This window comes from Scomber japonicus, chromosome 7, assembly GCF_027409825.1.
Source record: "Scomber japonicus isolate fScoJap1 chromosome 7, fScoJap1.pri, whole genome shotgun sequence".
Classification (NCBI taxonomy): Eukaryota; Metazoa; Chordata; class Actinopteri; order Scombriformes; family Scombridae; genus Scomber; species Scomber japonicus.
Genome location: NC_070584.1, coordinates 35,412,163 through 35,433,083, shown reverse-complemented (window position 1 = coordinate 35,433,083; position 20,921 = coordinate 35,412,163). Strand labels below are relative to the sequence as shown.

Sequence of the window (20,921 nt, the reverse complement as noted above, 5' to 3'; positions counted from 1 at the left end):
GCTTCCGGGTCCTGGTGACGCCCTTTTTAAAACACACCTGGTCCAGACAGCAGAGAGCTGCACAGAGAAAACCTTCATAGGAAGAAGTTGAGTAAGTGGACCTTTGTTTGCTTTGAATTGTCTTCATTAGGATCTCTAATGTTTCCTCTTCATCACAAACAAGCTGCTCTGTGTTTGTTACTGTGTTGACTTCCTGAACAGAACAAGACTCACAGTTCTCTTCCTGTAAATGTGTTCAAAGGTCGGCAGGTAGGTGATCCCGACCAGTTAACTTACCATTAATACAGTTTATCTGTTTCTGTGCCTCAGTAGTGTTACCAAACCTGCAGATGATACAAAAGGTTACAACATTTTCAATAAAAGCAAAGTGTCCCACTTTAGCTTATTGTCAAGAATAATACCAAGGTTTTTACTTTCGCTTTTGAAACTTATTTTTTACTTTATACTTATACAGCACTAATAACAGCACTACAGTTCTTTCCTCGTTTCTTGTGTCTTTTGTGTCTGTATTTTAAAGGAAAAGTGTTGATATTAGTTTTGGGTTATTTGTTTTAGAAGTATTTATTTGAATTTATGTTAAAAAGAAAAATAAGTCTTGTTTTTGAGTATTTATTTGATTTTTTTATTTCTATGAAAAGGACATTTTATTTTGTTGTTAAAATTAAAATACATTTTATAGTTGAGTCATATATTCTATTTTTCTACTAGACACCACTGTATTGTTCAGTTGGTTGTGGTGGATATATTGATTTGTCTTTTTAGTTAATTAAATCATGTTTAAATGTTGATAGAGGGGAAATGATAAATGTTATATTGAAGGCTTGAGGTGAAATAAATTCCATCACAGTTGTTTCATCTCAAATAATCTGCTGCTGTTTGTTGCATAAAGTCATTTTGTGCAGAGACTCTGTAGTCGCTCTCAGTCCTTCTGCCTGTCAGTGAATGTAAATCCTCCTCCATGCATCATGTGTGCTGCTCTTCACTTCACTGCAGCTTCATGACGCCATCTAGTGGACTGATAGTAGAAGTACAGCAGCTGATGGCAGCTTTCTCTGCCTCACACTGCTGTCTGGCTGCATTCACACTGATATATAACAGAGAATAACAGCCAATCACAGGAGGAGCAGCTGATGTTTAGGATGTGACAGGAGAAATGATGTAAAGGATGATCTGTGTTTCCTCTCCAGATGAAGGTAGAAAGTGTGTGTGACTGATGTGGATGTGACTTCAGCAGCATGGATCAGAGTGAGGACAGAGAGGAGGGAGTCCCTCCCTCTAAAAGCTCTCAGTGTGGGGAACATGACAGCCAGACCAAAGCTCAGAGGTGAGATGAGGATCTCTAACTGTCCATCACTGTTCTCCACCATCATTATTCACACTCAAAGCTCTGTGTGTGTTGTGTAGAAGAACAAGGAGGCAGCACAGACCAGACTCTGCTGGACCTGGACCTGGACCTGGACCTGGACCTGGACCTGGACCTGGACCTGGACCTGGACCTGGACCCAGCTGTGTGTCTATGAAGAGTGATCAGTCAAAGGGTCACTTCATTAATTTTAAAGAACAACGTCCGGCTGCAAAAAGGTAAACTGTCACTAAATATTAAATGTAACTGACTCAGTTTGTTTTTATTGAAGGTTTTTATCAAACTTCTTTTTTCAGATTTGATCATAATTTAGAAAAACTGCTGCAAAATCAAACATTTTACTGCAATAATCCAGAATCTGTCCTGGAGGGAAGTGTTGGTGATTGAACCTGAACTCAGCTGTGAGTCCTTCAGAGCGACCGCTCCAAATATTATTATTGATTTTAAACAACAACGTTCATCTGATTAAAAGTAAATAGTTCTCAGTATTAAAATCAGGTTATTGGACAATATGAGTTCAAACCTCAATCAGGATAAATAGTTCTCAGTTGAATTATTTGACATTTGGATCATTTATTGATATTTCTGATCCATAATGATCCATAATGTTGGTAATTAGATCATTTCAGTTTGTTGCTGTTTTTATTAAAACTATAATTTCTATTGATTGATGATCATTTTATAGTGATGATGGACAGAGCAGATCAGTGTGAATGTTAGAGTGGGTACAAGGGCTGAGACCCAACACTCATTTACCACCAGCTGAGATTTAAGGAGTTCATGCATCTGTGTCCTCGGCTGAGTGTCAGCTTCACCCCTCCAGGTGCTGCACACTGCACTGAATACAGCTCTACTCATACAGTTAATCATGTTTAAGGTTAATAGTGAATTCATATGAAACTATCTGGATACTACTGTGTTGTGTACAGTAGGTGTATTAAATCACTGACAGATTTAGTGTCAGTGTGTTCTGGGTGCTGAGCAGAATGTATCTTGTGTTTCTATCAGGAGGAAGCTGGACCAACCTGAACCCAGCTGTGTGTCTATGAACAGTGATTGGTCTATGGAGCATCCTTATAAGTTCAAAGATGGACGCCACTCTGATGATCACAGGTGAGGATTTCAAACAGATAAAAACATAATGATGTTTTCATCAGACTCTTATCAAGTCTCCTGTTTTTAAAGCTTTATTGACTCAGACAAAGTTCTCTGAACAGCTTTCACACTCACACAGTCAGACACATTGACACTGGGAGCTGCCCAGTACAACCAGTCTCATACAACCACACACTGGTTGTAGCTGCCTTCAGCAGTGTGCAGTGAGGGAGGCAGAGCTTCATGGAGGGTTGGTGAGAGCTGTTGGGACTAAACCAAAGTGACTCTGAGCTGAAAGCTACAAACAGACTGAGCTGTTGATTCTCAGTGGGATCAGCAGGACTAGTAAAGCTTTACCACTACAGGGAGTCATCTGATTCTCTGTTCACATCCAAATATCACTTGATGGACCTAAAAGGTCAAGCATGCCTGTGGTATATTTGAAATGAGACGAAGGGAGATAGAGCAGATAGGGTGTGACTTAAGTACTGCTTATGCGGAAATTGAGAAGGTTTGAGGCGTTGTCTCCATTCCTGAACTTTGTTATAAAACTTAATTAGATCATTTCAGTTTGTTGCTGTTTTTATTAAAACTGTTAACATTCAACATGTTTTAAAGAAGAATTCACTTCTCATACTATAATTTCTATTGATTGATCATCATTTTATAGTGATGATGGACAGAGCAGATCAGTGTGAATGTTAGAGTGGGTACGAGGGCCGGGGCCCCTCATCACAGTTTACAAGAAATGTCTTTAAAACATCAGGAAATTAAAGATGAATCTTCATTGGTTGTGTTTAATGATTGCATCATTATTCTATGATATTTATTAAATATGTTGCAGCCACTGGTTTCACCACCCAGCGGGCACGCTGACTGACCCAAACCAAACACACACACAACCTTTTATTTACTATACTGTATTAAAATGAGCCTCCACCCAAAATGTGTCTCTGAGTATCACTCAGCTCCTGTAAGCTCATTAAAAGTTGGTAGTTTCCTTCTCAGAGACCAGCAGCTGTGGTCAGCTTGGTTTCTTGTCAGTTTCAGAGTACACTGTTAATATTAGTCTCTGACAGGATGAGCTAAAGGAAGCAGTGTGTTAACCACATCAAACAACTGCAGGAGAAGCAATAGTATCACTAACAGGCTGAAGGACTGTCAACAGAAATGTCTGCAGAACAGAGAATTATCCAGACAGCTGCTCATCATCACAGCATCTTTAATAAAGACCAAACAAACATTTTATTGACATTAATTCATTTGGCAGATGCTTTTATCCAAAGAGACGTCCAAATGAGGTTCAATCCAAGACAGTAGATGAAGGAGAAGCCTTAGACAATAAGAACCCAACACTCATTTACCACCAGCTGAGATTTAAGGAGTTCATGCATCTGTGTCCTCGGCTGAGTGTCAGCTTCACCCCTCCAGGTGCTGCACACTGCACTGAATACAGCTCTACTCATACAGTTAATCATGTTGAAGTTTAACAGTGAATTCATATGAAACTACCTGGATACTACTGTGTTGTGTACAGTAGGTGTATTAAATCACTGACAGATTTAGTGTCAGTGTGTTCTGGGTGCTGAGCAGAATGTATCTTGTGTTTCTATCAGGAGGAAGCTGGACCAACCTGAACCCAGCTGTGTGTCTATGAACAGTGATTGGTCTATGGATCATCCTTATAAGTTCAAAGATGGACGCCACTCTGATGATCACAGGTGAGGATTTTAAACAGATAAAAACATAATGATGTTTTCATCAGACTCTTATCAGGTCTCCTGTTTTTAAACCTTTATTGACTCAGACAAAGTTCTCTGAGCAGCGTTCACACTCACACAGTCAGACACATTGACACTGGGAGCTGCCCAGTACAACCAGTCTCATACAACCACACACTGGTTGTAGCTGCCTTCAGCAGTGTGCAGTGAGGGAGGCAGAGCTTCATGGAGGGTTGGTGAGAGCTGTTGGGACTAAACCAAAGGGACTCTGAGCTGAAAGCTACAAACAGACTGAGCTGTTGATTCTCAGTGGGATCAGCAGGACTAGTAAAGCTTTACCACTACAGGGAGTCACCTGATTCTCTGTTCACATCCAAATATCACTTGATGGACCTTTAGCTTGTGTTTGTCTCTGTGTGGACAGACATAATGTGAGCTCATTCTTCATGATTCCCCACAGAGTGGACCAGGAGAGCTCAGAGGTTCCCAGTGGTCAGTCTGCCCAGCAGCATCAAACACACCTGGACTCCATCTTTATGGTCTGTACATGTACAACAACTACTTTTACATCTATTGAGTTCACAATCATCTCCATGCTGCACTTTGGAGACCAGTGGATTGTCAGTGTGTCCAACATGGATCTGATGTTCGCTTCATGATGTTAGTTTGATTGTGTCATTCATATATTATCCTGTTCCAGCTGCTGGAGGAGAACATCGTCACTTTTGTGAAGAATGAGCTGAAGAAGATGCAGAAGAGTCTGAGTCCAGATGACCCAGAAGGCTTAGAGATTCAGAGTGAGTATGAGGAGGTGTTGGACGGTGTGGAGGAAGAGCAGAGGAGGAGCAGCAGAGATGCATTTCTGAAGATCACACTGCACTTCCTGAGGAGAATGAAGCAGGAGGAGCTGGCTGACTGTCTGCAGAGCAGTAAGAGGATTTCTATAAAGATTTAATATGATGGATAAATGAGACATTTACTGAAGTCTCAAGAGATGGAAGATAATGTTCATATATGTATTCTTTAGGGAAGTATTTTTTTATTTTTTATTAAATTATTAATCATATTTATTGTGTTCATTCAGGAACTCCTGCTGGCAGGTGTCGACGTAAACTCAAGTCTAACCTGCAGAAGAAGTTCCAGTGTCTGTTTGAGGGGATCGCTAAAGCAGGAAACCCAACCCTTCTGAATCAGATCTACACACCGCTCTACATCACAGAGGGAGGGACTGCAGAGGTCAATGATGAACATGAGGTCAGACAGATTGAAACAGCATCCAGGAAACCAGACAGACCAGAAACAACAATCAGACAAGAAGACATCTTTAAAGCCTCACCTGGAAGAGATGAACCAATCAGAACAGTGATGACAAAGGGAGTGGCTGGCATTGGGAAAACAGTCTTAACACAGAAGTTCACTCTGGACTGGGCTGAAGACAAAGCCAACCAGGACATACACTTCACATTTCCATTCACTTTCAGAGAGCTGAATGTGCTGAAAGAGAAAAAGTACAGCTTGGTGGAACTTGTTCATCACTTCTTTACTGAAACCAAAGAAGCAGGAATCTGCAGGTTTGAAGAGTTCCAGGTTGTGTTCATCTTTGACGGTCTGGATGAGTGTCGACTTCCACTGGACTTCCACAACAATAAGAACCTGACTGATGTTACAGAGTCCACCTCAGTGGATGTGCTGCTGACAAACCTCATCAGGGGGAAACTGCTTCCCTCTGCTCGCCTCTGGATAACCACACGACCTGCAGCAGCTAATCAGATCCCTCCTGAGTGTGTCGGCATGGTGACAGAGGTCAGAGGGTTCACTGACCCACAGAAGGAGGAGTACTTCAGGAAGAGATTCAGAGATGAGGAGCAGGCCAGCACCATCATCTCCCACATCAAGACATCACGAAGCCTCCACATCATGTGCCACATCCCAGTCTTCTGCTGGATCACTGCTACAGTTCTGGAGGATGTGTTGAAAAGCAGAGAGGGAGGAGAGATGCCCAAGACCCTGACTGAGATGTACATCCACTTCCTGGTGGTTCAGACCAAACTGAAGAACGTCAAGTATCATGGAGGAGCTGAGACAGATCCACACTGGAGTCCAGAGAGCAGGAAGATGATTGAGTCTCTGGGAAAACTGGCTTTTGAGCAGCTGCAGAAAGGCAACCTGATCTTCTATGAATCAGACCTGACAGAGTGTGGCATCGATATCAGAGCAGCCTCAGTGTGCTCAGGAGTGTTCACACAGGTCTTTAAAGAGGAGAGAGGGCTGTACCAGGACAAGGTGTTCTGTTTCGTCCATCTGAGCCTTCAGGAGTTTCTGGCTGCTCTTCATGTCCATCTGACATTCATCAAGTCTGGAGTCAATCTGCTGGCAGGAAAACCAAGAAAATCCCAGACACATTTCTACCAGAGAGCTGTGTACGAGGCCTTAAAGAGTCCAAATGGACACCTGGACTTGCTCCTCCGCTTCCTCCTGGGTCTTTCACTGCAGACCAATCAGACTCTCCTACGAGGTCTGCTGACACAGACAGGAAGTAGCTCACAGACCAATCAGGAAACAGTTGAGTACATCAAGAAGAAGATCAGGAAGAATGTGTCTGCAGAGAGAAGCATCAATCTATTCCACTGTCTGAATGAACTGAATGATCGTTCTCTAGTGGAGGAGATCCAACAGTCCCTGAGATCAGGAAGTCTCTCCACAGATAAACTGTCTCCTGCTCAGTGGTCAGCTCTGGTCTTCATCTTACTGTCATCAGAAAAATATCTGGATGTGTTTGACCTGAAGAAATACTCTGCTTCAGAGGACGCTCTTCTGAGGCTGTTGCCAGTGGTCAAAGCCTCCAACAAAGCTGTGTAAGTTGTAGGAAATAAAAATGTGAATTATATTGAAATAATAGTCACCATTCAATGAGGTCTTTTGAAGTCAGCGTCTCTTTAATTCAGCAATACACAAATCTGACACAGACAGCACACAGCAGTTATCTCTTCAAGGGTTCTTTTGTACCAAATATCACGAATGAAACAGCAGATCAAGTTTATTGTTTATTGTTTATTGTATCCTTTGGATCCCCATTAGTTTTCATAGAGATGAAGACTATTCTTCCTGGGGTCCACATTAAATCAAACAATTATTACAACAATTACATAATTACATCATTTATACAAAGAATTACACAAAATCATTCATCCTGAATGAACATGATTATATAAATATATATTAAGGAATGCAATGTAAATGTGTTAACATGATCAAGAGGAATAATACAGTTGTTTACATGATTATAAAAGAGTTACATGATTATAGAAAAGTATACATGAGGTAACCTGAGGCATAAAATGTACCAAGTTGTTCAACGCAGATGTATTAACATGCTTGAATTCAACTTAACCTGATTTCCTAATTTAATAGTAGGCTATTGCAACTTAATATTATAACTAAGGACGACTTCTCTCAGTTTGATTTTAAAACTCGACATTCCAGCTCTATACATAACTGACCTTTTGAGTGCATTGCTACTAGGTAAAGGCAAGGTGAAGCTGTTTCCTGAGGCCTGTCTAGTACTATAACTATGTTTCACATTTGTCAGTTGAAGTTGTGAAAAAAAAGAAAAAGGTTTATGTGACACATAAGTCTTTCTCAAAAACATAATAAGACCATAAACCAGTCTCTCCTCCACCAGAATCCATGCGTGTCTTTTATGCAAATTCACACAATATTTTTCTATCATAAGTACACAGATAGTCTAATTTATTCATCATTATTTAAATATTGTGCTGTCTTTAAAGAAAAAGTAACTTCTTGCTTGTTTTCTGTTTCTTTATATTTCCTTTCCAGGTTGAGTGGCTGTAAGCTCTCAAAGAGAAGCTGTGCAGCTCTGTCCTCAGTTCTCAGCTCCCAGTCCTCTAGTCTGAGACATCTGGACCTGAGTAACAACAACCTGCTGGATTCAGGAGTGAAGCAGCTTTCTGCTGGACTGGAGAGTCCACACTGTGGACTGAAGACTCTCAGGTCAGATCAAGTTATACTTTGTCTTTGAAGTATTTTCCTCAAGTATGTAGTTCAGCTTTTCTAATGTCAGGATTTCTGCTTCACAGAAGTTTTTCACCAGTATTTTATTTTCACAGAAAATAAAATGTTTGTATTTTCCAGTTTGTCTTTCATTGACTCAGCTTTATAAACTAAACAAACTGATCTTTACTTTCATGTCATGTGATTGAGATATTTATGTCTGTTTATCACAGATTCTGATGTATTTCACTTGTATCTCCAGGTTATTTGGCTGTAATCTCTCAGAGAGAAGCTGTGCAGCTCTGTCCTCAGTTCTCAGCTCCCAGTCCTCTAGTCTGAGAGATCTGGACCTGAGTAACAACAACCTGCAGGATTCAGGAGTGAAGCAGCTTTCTGCTGGACTGGAGAGTCCACACTGTGGACTGGAAACTCTCAGGTCAGATCAAGTTATACTTTGTCTTTGAAGTATTTTTCTCTACTATGAAGTTCAGCTTTTCTAATGTCAGGATTTCTGATTCACAAAAGTTTTTTTTACCCAGATTTTATTTTGACAGGAAATAAAATGTTTGGATTTTCCAGTTTATCTTTCATTGACTCAGCTTTATAAACTAAACAAACTGATCTTTACTTTCATGTCATGTGATTGAGATATTTACATCTGTTTATCACAGATTCTGATGTATTTCACTTGTATCTCCAGGTTGAGTGTCTGTAACCTCTCAGAGAGAAGCTGTGCAGGTCTGTCCTCAGTTCTCAGCTCCCAGTCCTCTAGTCTGAGAGATCTGGACCTGAGTAACAACAACCTGCAGGATTCAGGAGTGAAGCAGCTTTCTGCTGGACTGGAGAGTCCACACTGTGGACTGAAGACTCTCAGGTCAGGATTCATCAACCTGTTTAGTTTAGAATACATGTATAATAAAGTAAATAATCATATGTTCTTGTTTTCTTCATCTGTCAACCAAAAGGGGAAAAATATAAAGAAATAAACAAATGAAGCAGTTTCTGACCAAAAAGGTGAACACTGAAGCATTTGCTCATAACACCGACCCTTTTTACACGAGTCTTTAGAGTAGATCCCAATGTACATAACAAACACAAAACATTTATAACCTTCAGAGGATAAACATTAAACCTGTGTAGGATTGTCTCTGCTGATGTGATTTGTCAAACCAGTTTTTTCCAAACTTCAGCAGCAGAGAATGACTTTCTATGCAGATTGTTATTGTTTTCTTTTGTTTTTGTTGTTGAATTATTAAACACAACTGTGATAATTAGCAGATAACTTTAAGATAACTAAGATAATTTCTTAGAAATTGCCCCTAAATTGACCTCACATATCATGGCATTTAAGTGAGCTGTTGCAGGATAATTTCCATGTAGTTTCTGTCTTATACACCACAGTAATCAAGAATCAAGATACTAGTTGAACATTTGAAAGTCTAATTTCTTTCCTGCTTATGTCCTACTTTTACACCTTCAGTAACACAGTGATGCTTTTATAAAGGGTTAGGGTTAGGTCCATCACAGTGTTTTTTGGCCAACCAGTGGTTCCACTCGATGAATCTGAGCTTCATCTTCAGAGCTGTGGGTGTTCGGTTCCCTCTGGAGTCGTATCTGTTCTCCTTTTAGTACGCCAGGCTCATATTTTATATTTTGGGTGTAATGAAAAGTGATACCGTTCTAACAGATATTCATCTCATAAATGAAAGCACATCCAATTGAGCCCTGAAGATCATCTCCCAGCGTGAGGTATTGCGAAGGAACGGAAAACCCGTCTGCCATGGTGACTGACTCAGAGTTTCAGTTACCATGGTGACCGACTCAGAGTTTCAGTTACCTCTCTTTCTGGAACTGATAAGAGTTTTCCTCATCTCAGGGTTAACTTACTCTGAGTTTTCATGCTTTCTGGAAACCCCCCCAGTACTCTCACACTGTGTGACATGTGTGTTTTGTGTGTTTGCAGCCTGTCAGGATGTCTGATCACAGAGGAAGGCTGTGCTTCTCTGGCCTCAGCTCTGCGGTCCAACCCCTCCCATCTGAGAGAGCTGGACCTGAGCTACAATCATCCAGGAGACTCAGGAGAGAATATCCTGTCTGCTGGACTGGAGGATCCACACTGGAGACTGGACACTCTCAGGTATGGACAGACAATGTGTGATAGAGGAGGAAGAACTGGAAACATTTTCTCTGTCAGAGCTGATCACAGATCTCAACTGAATCTGAATCTTCGACTTTTTCTTCTTTCTGACTGAAGTTTCCTGTAAATGTTGAAAGTTAAACCTGATTAGATTCAATCAGGGTTTCAGAAGGATTGGGATAGTGGATTCAGATTGGATCAAAGTGTATGAAAGCCCAACCCCACATTAGAAGAGAATAATAAAACAGTAGACTAGAGCCATGTAACGTCCATGTTAGCATGCTGAAAGAGAACGTGCTGCTCTGACCCCCCTCCTCCTTTCAGCCTACAGCCTGCTGGAGTCCGATGGTTGACACCAGGTCTGAGGAAGTGTAAGTGTGCTTTTATTTTTATTCTTTATTTTATTGTGGAAAAAAACAAGAATTAAAAACTGAAAAAACAAAACAAACAGGGGGGACAAGAAGCATGAAGTCAACATTCAGACTAACAACCAGAACAGAACGACAAAAACACCACAAAAAACAAAAGAACTCAATAAATAAAAAGTCATAAAACACTAAGTGTGTGTGTTTGTGTGTGTGTGTGTGTGTGTGTGTGTGTGTGTGTGTGTGTGTGTGTGTGTGTGTGTGTGTGTGTGTGTGTGTGTGTGTGTGTGTGTGTGTGTGTGTGTGTGTGTGTGTGTGTGTGTGTGTGTGTGTGTGTGTGTGTGTGTGTGTGTGTGTGGGCATGGGTGGGCATGGGTGGGCATGGATGGGCAGTATTTAAAATACATATTTCAAATACAAAATACTATACTATTTTGTAATTTGTATCATCTATCCATCCATCCATAAAGCAGGAAATCTCTGTCTCTCTGTCTGTCTGAGGATCCCTCGCATGGTCAAGCCCCTCTGTTACTGCTCTCGACCACTGGGAATTTTTGGCTTTTATTTTCCTTTTCAGGCTCCGTAGGCGTCGTCTGAATGCAACACTGTTTGAGAAGTTAGTTGTGCTTAAAGGCATCAACTGAGGAGACACCACTAGCTAAGGTGGCTAAGGTTACACACACTCCTTTGCTCACACAAGGACAGCACAGGGACTTGAGTTCACAAGCTTTGATAGCAACACTTGAGTTTGCTATTTTTCTTTCATTTTTATGTTTTAGTTTTTTTCTAGACTTTAAATTTGTCTGTTCTCTGACCTATGAAATATTTCAGTGCTATGGTGACTTGACCTCAAACAAGGACATTTCCAACCTCTTGCACATTTCAAATAAGAAATGATTGATAATGTCATAATTATTGGCTTTTAATTGGCTTAACTGATTGGATGGTGACAGCCAGATTTTTTTTGTATTGACTAGGGATGCTCGATATTGACTTTTCTGCCGATATTCAATATTGAGATTTTCCCCAACTCTCAGGCTTTTTACACCAATTACCATATAACCATTATTAGGTAACAACATCACGTTTCTCCTACTGTTGAATTAACACGTTATGCCTAATTTTATTGTGATGCTCCACTGGATGCAAACATAAATGCTTAAAGACCGTGTAAAGTGAATTCAGACATTTTCTTCTAAACACATTAAATAGGTCATAAATGTATTTCTAAAAACTGTGTAAAAAGCATTTCAACCATTTAGATTCGAATTGTGGAGCTAGGCTTCAGGTGAAGTGACACTTGGTAGGGGGCGGGGCTTCAGCGGACTCGGAGGCCACGCCCACAGGCTGATTTTTACACAACTTTGAAGCCTAATTTCATATATTTGGCAATTTCTTTAATCATTCAAATTTGGCAGGGTGGTTAACAACACACTTTTCTATGGTATGTCAAACTCAGAACACATATTTATTCTTACTTTACACAGACTTTAAAATAACACACTTTTCTGTGGTATGCCATTATGACACTACCATATTTATTATGTTGCTTTGCAGTCATTGCAAATTGCAGATCTACTATCCGTAGGACTTGGAGAGTTCCAAACCACAGACATAAGCCCCATTTCTGGAGGCGGGACCTTTACAGGGAGTCCTCTCACTCTCTCCTCTCAGCTGTTGTGTCTCCAGCAGAGTAGGACCTAGATATGACCCACCGGACTTTGACGGTGACGTCACAGAGGCGACTCGCCTAAAACAGAGAAGATGACAACGAGGAGGTAAACCTCGTTTCTGTGTGTTCGTGTAGCTACGTGGCGGTGGACGCTATGAACTTGTTAGCCACAGTTAGCGACCCATGAGTCTAGCATGTTGTTGTTGTTTACGTCATCAAGCGCTCGCCAGTAAACATCCCATGCTGCGTTCATGCAGGCTCGGAAATGCTGAAGCCTACAGAAAAAACATTGGTAATAAAAACCTGATACCGATACTTCCCGATATTACATTTTTAAGTTAATATCGGCCGATAATATCGGATGTATACAAAATTATTCAACTGTGATGAAACTCACCATAAGTTTGGTACCTAGTTTATATTTCTAATTAAATCATCAATTTGGATTGTTTGTCTTTGAATTATTGTCACTGATTCATAGTAATCTATTACATCAAGAGAGTAACTGAGTATACTTAAGGAAAATTTCTCAGGGCAGAGGTTTATATTGAGGGGTCAGCATATCTAATCTGTTGACTGATTATGGGAGGAGTCTCTTGCTTTCAGATGTTTTTCCAGGTAGTGAAGAAGTGAAGGGATGAAAAAGGCTATTAGAGAAAGGTTGTTTAAAAAACTGCTTTGGGAAAAAAAAGTATTTTGTAGTATTTTGAAAATACAAAAATACAGTATTTTATTTTGATACATTTTTTGGCTGCTGTATTTTGTAGCTTATTTTGATACATTTGGGGGTATTTGGTATTTTATTCCCTGTCTATGGGTCTGTGTGTGTATTTGTATTTGTATGTGTGTATGTCTCCTGGAAGAACAAGCTGTATATGTGAAAGTATTCCAGAGTGAAGGGTTAAACACAGACTACAAAATGAGATTAAAAGCAGACATATCCGACATAATTAGCTCAACACAATCAGGATTCCTTAAAGGAAGATCTATCCATAACAATATCCGCCTGCTTCTGGATCTTATTGATTATAGTCACTTCATTAATGATCATGCTTTTATTTTATTTTTAGACTTCCGCAGTATTTCCCCTCTTCTATTTATTGCAGTCACAGAATTACTAGTTGTAACGGTTAAAAATGAGAATATAGAAGGATTAGACATTAACAACCACAAATGAATCATAATCAATCAATCAATCTTTATTTGTATTGCGCCAAATCACAACAAAGTTATCTCAAGGCACTTTCCACATAGAGTGGCAAGAAAAAACTCCCTTTTAACAGGAAGAAACCTCAGGCAGAACCATACTCAGAGTGGGAGAACATCTGCCTTGACCGGTTGGGGTTGAGAGGAGAGAAAGGAAGGAGAGGAGAGAGAGGAAGGATAGAGGAGAGAAACACAATGAAAATCAACAATGAAGCTAGAAGGTCCGGGACTGGAATCTGTTATCCGGACGTCTACAGGCCCAGATTACCTGTGAGACCAGAAAGCACAGACAACTCCGGGGAAGAAGTTAAGCTTATTGATCTTAAATGTAGGGAGGGTGTCTGCCCCCCGGACCAAATCTGGAAGATGGTTCCACAGGAGAGGAGCCTGATAGCTGAAGGCTCTGCCTCCTGTATTACTTTTAGAGATACTAGGAACCACAAGTAGACCTGTATACTGGGAGCGCAGTGTTCTAGTGGGTTCATAAGGTTCTATGAGCTGGGAGCGCAGTGTTCTAATCATAAGTCAGCTGACGATACAATTATCTTTCTAAACAATAAAGAACAAATTCCATTGGCCTTAGAAACAATACAGTTGTTTTCCCGAGCTTCAGGTCTACGTTTGAATCTGAACAAATGTGAAATCATGAATATCCATAGTTGCTCTGAATCTTCAACGTATAATATACCAGTCAAAAACAATATCAGATACCTAGAAATGTGGATAACTAAATGTTCAGATACTAGCTGAGATAATGTTGACAAATGTAGACGAACATGAAATAAGTGTTTGCAAAGGGATCTGACACTGTTTGGGAGAACGATGTATATCTAGAATAATCTATCCTGCTTACTCTCTAGTAATTCCTCCAAGGATTATTAAAGACATTAATAGAATAAATGTTAATTTCATTTGTAAAAAATAAACATGATAATATGAGAAAAGGATCATGAGGAAGGAGGAATAAAGGCAACTGACTTTGAAATAATGAATGGAATATTAAAAATGAAATGGCTCCAATGGTTTCTAAAGAGTGAAGAGATATGGTTCTCATTACCCAACTTTGTATTCAGTAAAGTGGGAGGGATTCAGTTTTTATTAGCGTGCCACTTTGAAATATGTAAATGACCTATTAAACTCTCTAAATGATTCAAACATAACTTCAGCCCTCATAATGTCCCACTATGGAATAATAAAGTCATATTGAGCAGAAGGAAATCTATATTTATGGAAAAACTAATATGGTCAATTACACATTTACTGGACGAAAATGGAAATATACTTGATTTGAATGAATTCAATACTAAATATAATATTGATCACTCTATTGAGGTTTATAAGAAAGTGACACAGAACTTTTCAAGAATCTTTATTCAGTCGATTAAGAACAATATACTGAACATGCCGACACCGAGTTAACGTAAGATTAAAATCCATTATGTGAACGAAAAGTGTAATAACATGTTTTTGAGACAATTCCTTGTAAATAGCCTCTAACCTGGTAGAACAAGGAATACACTTATTTATCACCGTTATGAAAAGGTTGAAATATAGAGAAAGAAATACATTTTAAAACAATAAAGTGAATTCATAAGAAAAAGGTTTAAATTAGAAAAGTGTTATTTTTGTGGCCCAAATGTAGAAACAGCAGAGCAGCTGTTTTCTGAGTGTGAGGCTGTTCAGAAATGATGGAAATCTCTCCAGGATCTGATCTCTTCCAAATCCATACATTTGGATTTCCCGTCCTTCCAAAATATTCAGATGGGAGCAATCCTCAAAGATAAAAAGACTGAATTTTTAATGAATAACCTAATTATAGTAACAAAATATGATGTAGATAAAAGTGGATTTGCTAAGTCCCCCCCTCATAGTCTGCACTTAAAAATGAACTCTCTCTTTTTCAAAGGTGCCTTAAGAAGATAGATAATACTCATGCTAACACACTGTATTCATTTATGGTTACATTTCAGCTGTGCTAAACCCCTTGCTTTCTCTTTTATTATTTTATTTGTTCATTAGTATTATTACTTTTCTCTTCTTTTTCTTTTAATATAATATTTAAATCATATTTGTTTATCTTGTATTTTCTCCCTTATTGTGTATTACACACACTGTGGCAGTAAGTTCTGCAGTTACAATACAGGAGGTGTGATGTTATAGATCAACTGAATGGTACATATGAAAAAGTTTGAGTTTGTCATTATTTGTACTGTTCTATGGTTTAATAAACAAACATCGGGTGTATTACTACTTCTCTGGTTACATACAGATGTAAAATCTGGTGTTGAACTTCTATTGTTTCTATACTTTGTGCGGACTCACATCCAACTGCTGAAACATGAATGAAATACATCTATCCAACCTATAACTGTAGTTTGTCCAAGTGGTGTTGCCGTACATTACTGTCCAAGATTGCCGACTCAATTGTACATGTGCGACTCACATCAGGTTAGAAACAGATGATCGATCAATAACTGATCAATAACTGTATTGTGTCTCGTTCTCTCCATCAGATTTCTGTGAACTCACACTGGATCCAAACACAGTGCACAGACAACTCAAACTGTCTGATAACAACAGGACGGTGACACATGTGGAGGAGGATCAGTCATATCCTGATCATCCAGACAGATTTGATTTCTACTATCAGCTGCTGTGTAGAAATGTTCTGACTGGTCGCTGTTACTGGGAGGTCGAGTGGAGAGGATACGTTTCTATATCAGTGAGTTACAGAAGAATCAACAGGAAAGGAAACGGTGCTGACTGTTTGTTTGGAAGGAACGGTCAGTCCTGGAGTCTGTGGTGCTCTGATGATGGTTACTCTGTCTATCACAATAACAGACAAACATCCTCCTCCTCCTCCTCCTCCTCATCCTCTGTCTCTAACAGAGTAGCAGTGTATGTGGACTGTCCTGCTGGCACTCTGTCCTTCTACAGAGTCTCCTCTGACACCCTGATCCACCTCCACACTTTCAACACCACATTCACTGAACCTCTGTATGCTGGGTTCTGGGTCTGTCCTGTTTATGGTTCTGGTTCCTCAGTGTCTCTGTGTGGTTTGTAGGAAGGAGAGTCTCCTCCTGTCAGAGAAACGTTCTCATGTTATTTAGTACCAACCTGATCTCTCACTGGTTGTAAATAGAGTTTGTAAAGCCAACATGGTTTCCACATGACTGACAGTTAGTTAGTCAGTCACATATATCCACATTTAAAAAGCTGTAAAACAGAAGCTGATTTTCTCAGAGCAGATATTTCAGTCTGTTAGAGGACTGTTTGGAGGTTGGGAGGTGGTGGCTTTGATCCTTATGAGTCTCAGTCAATGTTCAAGTCCAACACCCAAAGTGAAACTCAGAAGCTCTCAGAGAGAAAACCACCAGCGGCTCAAAGTTTACTGAAACGTCATGTTGTGAGCGAGCTTTTTAAACATGTTGGAAGAGTTTAGCCACTAACTATAACACACATAATGACAGGAAGTATCTGCTGGCCTATAGAGGAACTTTGTTCTTTCTCCTCTTATTTGGTTTTTTGGCTTCTTGTTCAATGACTTTGTTTTTTTAATCATATAGTGGATTCAGAAACCAACATTTTTATGTGTGTTTCTACTGGATGTGCATGTACAGCTGTCAATCAACATGATGACGTTTTACTGAAACGTCAAGTTGTGAGCGAGCTTTTTAAACATGTGTTTTTATCCTGTGTGGAGCTTCAGCTTCATGTTTAACATCTATTTTTATTGTAGTTCTTTTTCTGTCTTTGTGTATAAATGACTCATATCTGATTGAATCTGTGTTGTTAGTTTTGTATTTCTGTGGATCTGTTAGTTTATGTCACTCTTTATTTTAAAACTACATTATTTTTAATGATTTCTTATTAATTTCTTCAGTTTCAGGAAAGAATTGTAATTTTGTGATATTTATAGATTTCCATTTCCACCTGAGTTCATATTTATCCATCAGTCATTTATTACTGGAAACTTTATTCTCATATATGTTCAATTGTATGTTTGCATGTTTGTCTGAGCTGCTGTGAACTGACTGAAAGACTGGAATTCATTCATTTATTTGACCTGTAAATTAGTGATAAAGGATTTGGTTTGATGAGTTGATGTTGTGTTTTCTTTCTTCTTTGACTTTACGGCTGAAATCAAAATACAAATAACAAACAGAGAAACAGCGAGCAATAGCAATGCATACAGACTGAACACACACAACAAGGAGAAATAAACATGAAAAAAGAGATTTAAAAAAAGAAGTGGGAGAGCAGAGAGTCAGTCTTAACAAATAGCGACAATTTGAGATAAAGATGGAAATGTCCAAAACTTCACACACAATAAAGAAAGAAGAAGAAAAAAGCAATCCAAGACAGAGTGCACACATTTCACATTAAAATCCTTTTTATACTGTTAATTAAGTTTTGAGAGTGTGTAAGGTTCCTCTTCACCTGTGTTGCACAGGGGGGTTAATTAGTGGGGCACACAAGTGATGCATGTGTGACGTCGGTCCAAATTCCCGGCAAAAACTAAGCTAACTACTGAACTGGTAAGACGTGTGTTGTGATGCTCCGTGTTTAGCTGCTAAGCTAGCATCATAAAACTTGTGTATTTGATGAAAACTGCATTTAATTGAAACAGTAGACTTTTATGTGTGTACTAGCAACTTTTGCCTGTGTATTTTGTCCGCTTAAGCGGCCGTAACTTTAGTTATACTCGACGTTGCTCATTTACATATTGTGTACCTCGCTGCAGGAGAGAGAGAGAGTAATCTTCCAGCGTGTGTAACCTGACTGCCCCTGTGCTGCTTTTATAGGTGCGTTTCAATATTTGAGTATTATTTGTGATGTTCAGTGCAATTTTCAAAGGGTTTACATTTTTTATTCTTTCATGTTCATGATGGTATATTACGTTTTACATGATTGTACACAGTTTATTTTATCTGTATTATTTTAGCATGATGTTTTATTATGTTAATTTGAGAGAATGTATAAACACACTTAAAAAAAGAAAAAAAACTAAGCTAACTACTGAACTAGAGAGAGAGAGTGAGTAATCTTCCAGCGTGTGTAACCTGACTGCCCCTGTGCTGCTTTTATAGAATAAATCGGATGTGAACCCTCAACCCTTGTGTGACTGGTTTGGCCTGTCGACCATTTTGCATCTGCTACACTTCCTCCCTCCCTCCTTCTCTCCTCCCTTCCTTCTTTCCTTCCTCTGTCCTTCCTTCCTTTCCTTACTTCCATCTGTCCTTCCTACCTCCCTCCTTCTCTCCTCCCTTCCTTCTTTCCTTCCTCCATCCCCCTTTCTTCTTCCTTCTTTCCTCCCTCCCTCCCCTCCCCCTCTCTCCTCCCTCCCTCCCCCTCTCTCCTCCCTCCCTCCCCTCCCCCTCTCTCCCTCCCTCCCTCTCTCTCCCTCCCTCCCTCTCTCCCTCCCTCCCTCTCTCCCTCTCTCCCTCCCTCCTTCCCTCCCTCCCTCCTTCTCTTTCTTTCCTCCCCCCTACCTTCCCTCCTTCCTTCCTTCCTTCCTTTCTTCCGTCCTTCCTTCCTTTCCTTACTTCCATCTGTCCTTCCTACCTCCCCCCTTCTCTCCTCCCTTCTTTCTTTCCTTCCTCCATCCCCCTTTCTTCTTCCTTCCTTCCTTCTTCCCTTCCTTCCTTCTTCCCTTCCTCCCTCCCTCCTTCTCTCTTTCTTTCCTCCCCCCTACCTTCCCTCCTTCCCCCTACCTTCCCTCCTTCCCCCTACCTTCCCTCCGTCCTTCCTTCCTTTCCTTCCTTCCTCCCTCCTTCCTTCCCTTCCTTCCTTCCGTCCTTCCATCCTTCCTTCCTTCCTTCCGTCCTTCCTTTCAATGAGTGTCCTATAAAGGGTTAATAAAATACACAAAACTACTACAAAGTATTTTAGGATCTGTGTTCCTGCATACCTCCACAGCCCATTTTCCCTCCACACCAGATCTACATAGAGTTGGTTAGCGCTGCCTTGCTCTCAGTGTTTTCCTCAGCCTTCACACCTGTGACTGTCCCAGTGTCCTCCCAGTCAATCAACTCCTAATCTGCTTTTGTCTCGTTACCTGTTCCCCATCCACTTATTACTTCATTTAGTATTTAAGTCTTGGTTTTCAGTTCAGTTTTTGTTGGATAGTGTGTTCAGCTCTGCTCAGCTTCCTTTTTGTCTGAATGTTCCCAGAATAAAACCTTTTTCTGCAGCCCTGCTTTCACCTTCAGTCTTTTACATTTGGCTCCACCTGCTCCCCTCTCCCTGACACACATCATAGTACACTGTCTGTTATTTAACCTTTGTGTCGTCCTCCCTGTTTTGATTGTTCCTTCCTTCCTTCCTTCCTTCCTTCCTTCCATCCTTCCTTCTTTCTTCCCTTCCTCCCTCCATCCTTCTCTCTTTCCCCCCTACCTTTCCTCCTTCCTTCCTTCCTTCCTTTCTCCCTTCCTTCCTTCCTTTCCTTTTTTCCTTCTTCCCTCCCTCCCTCCTACCTTCTTCCCTTCCTTCTTTCCTCCCTCCCTCCTACTTTCCTCCCTCCTTTCCTTTCCTTTCTTCTCTTCCTTCCTCCCTCCCTTCCTCCCACGCTCCTTTCCTTCCTTCTTCCTCCGTTCCATCCTTCCTTCGTCCCTCTCATACTTCCTTCTTCCATCCCTTCCTTCCTTCCTTCTACCTCCGTTCCATCCTTCCTTCTTCCCTCCCTTCCTTCCTTCCTCCCTCCCTCCCTTCCTTCCTTCCTTCTACCTTTGTTCCATGCTTCCTTCTTCCCTCCCTTCCTTCCTTCCTTCTACCTCCGTTCCATCCTTCCTTCCTTGACTCGAGGACAACAGGAGGGTTAATGTGACAATTCAACTATAAAATCATAAAACAGTTTCAGGTTTTTGGGTTAGTTTAGTTCAACTTTAATTAGTTTTGATGAGTCTGACAGCTCTGTCAATCTGTAAAAACTGAATTCAATTGTGACTTTTGTAAAATAAATTAAAAACTACAGCAAAGTATGGATCAGCTGTTCTCACTTCACCTCAGTCCTTCCTCAGCTTAAATTCATTGTTTTTTCTTTGTCAGTTTATGTCAATAAAACTGTGTGAGAACTTTGTAGTGAATGTTTTGCTGGTTTTGTTCGTTATCTGTTCGGCACAAACACCACTGATGTTAGTAAATGTTTGACAGCATCAGAAAATAATTAACATAACATATAATAATAATAATAATAATAATAATAATAATAATATGTAGTTATTGTTTTAGTAGAAAGAAATCAAACTGTCAAAATGTTATAACATTCACACATGTAGTATGGACATGTCACAGTGTACAGTATGTGTTTATGTGTATGAATATAAATATATATAGTTAGTTAGTTTCTCCT

At 40.0% G+C, this 20,921-nt stretch overlaps 1 protein-coding gene across 1 annotated transcript in view; it reads left to right on the top strand.

The window, feature by feature from the left end:
* Positions 1-20,921, top strand: part of LOC128362363 (NACHT, LRR and PYD domains-containing protein 12-like) — a 94,742-nt gene that overhangs the window by 49,651 nt on the left and 24,170 nt on the right. The window contains exon 14 of the mRNA XM_053323103.1: positions 10,154-10,257. Coding sequence (XP_053179078.1) covers positions 10,154-10,257 — 104 coding nt within the window. The remainder of the gene's footprint in view (positions 1-10,153; positions 10,258-20,921) is intronic.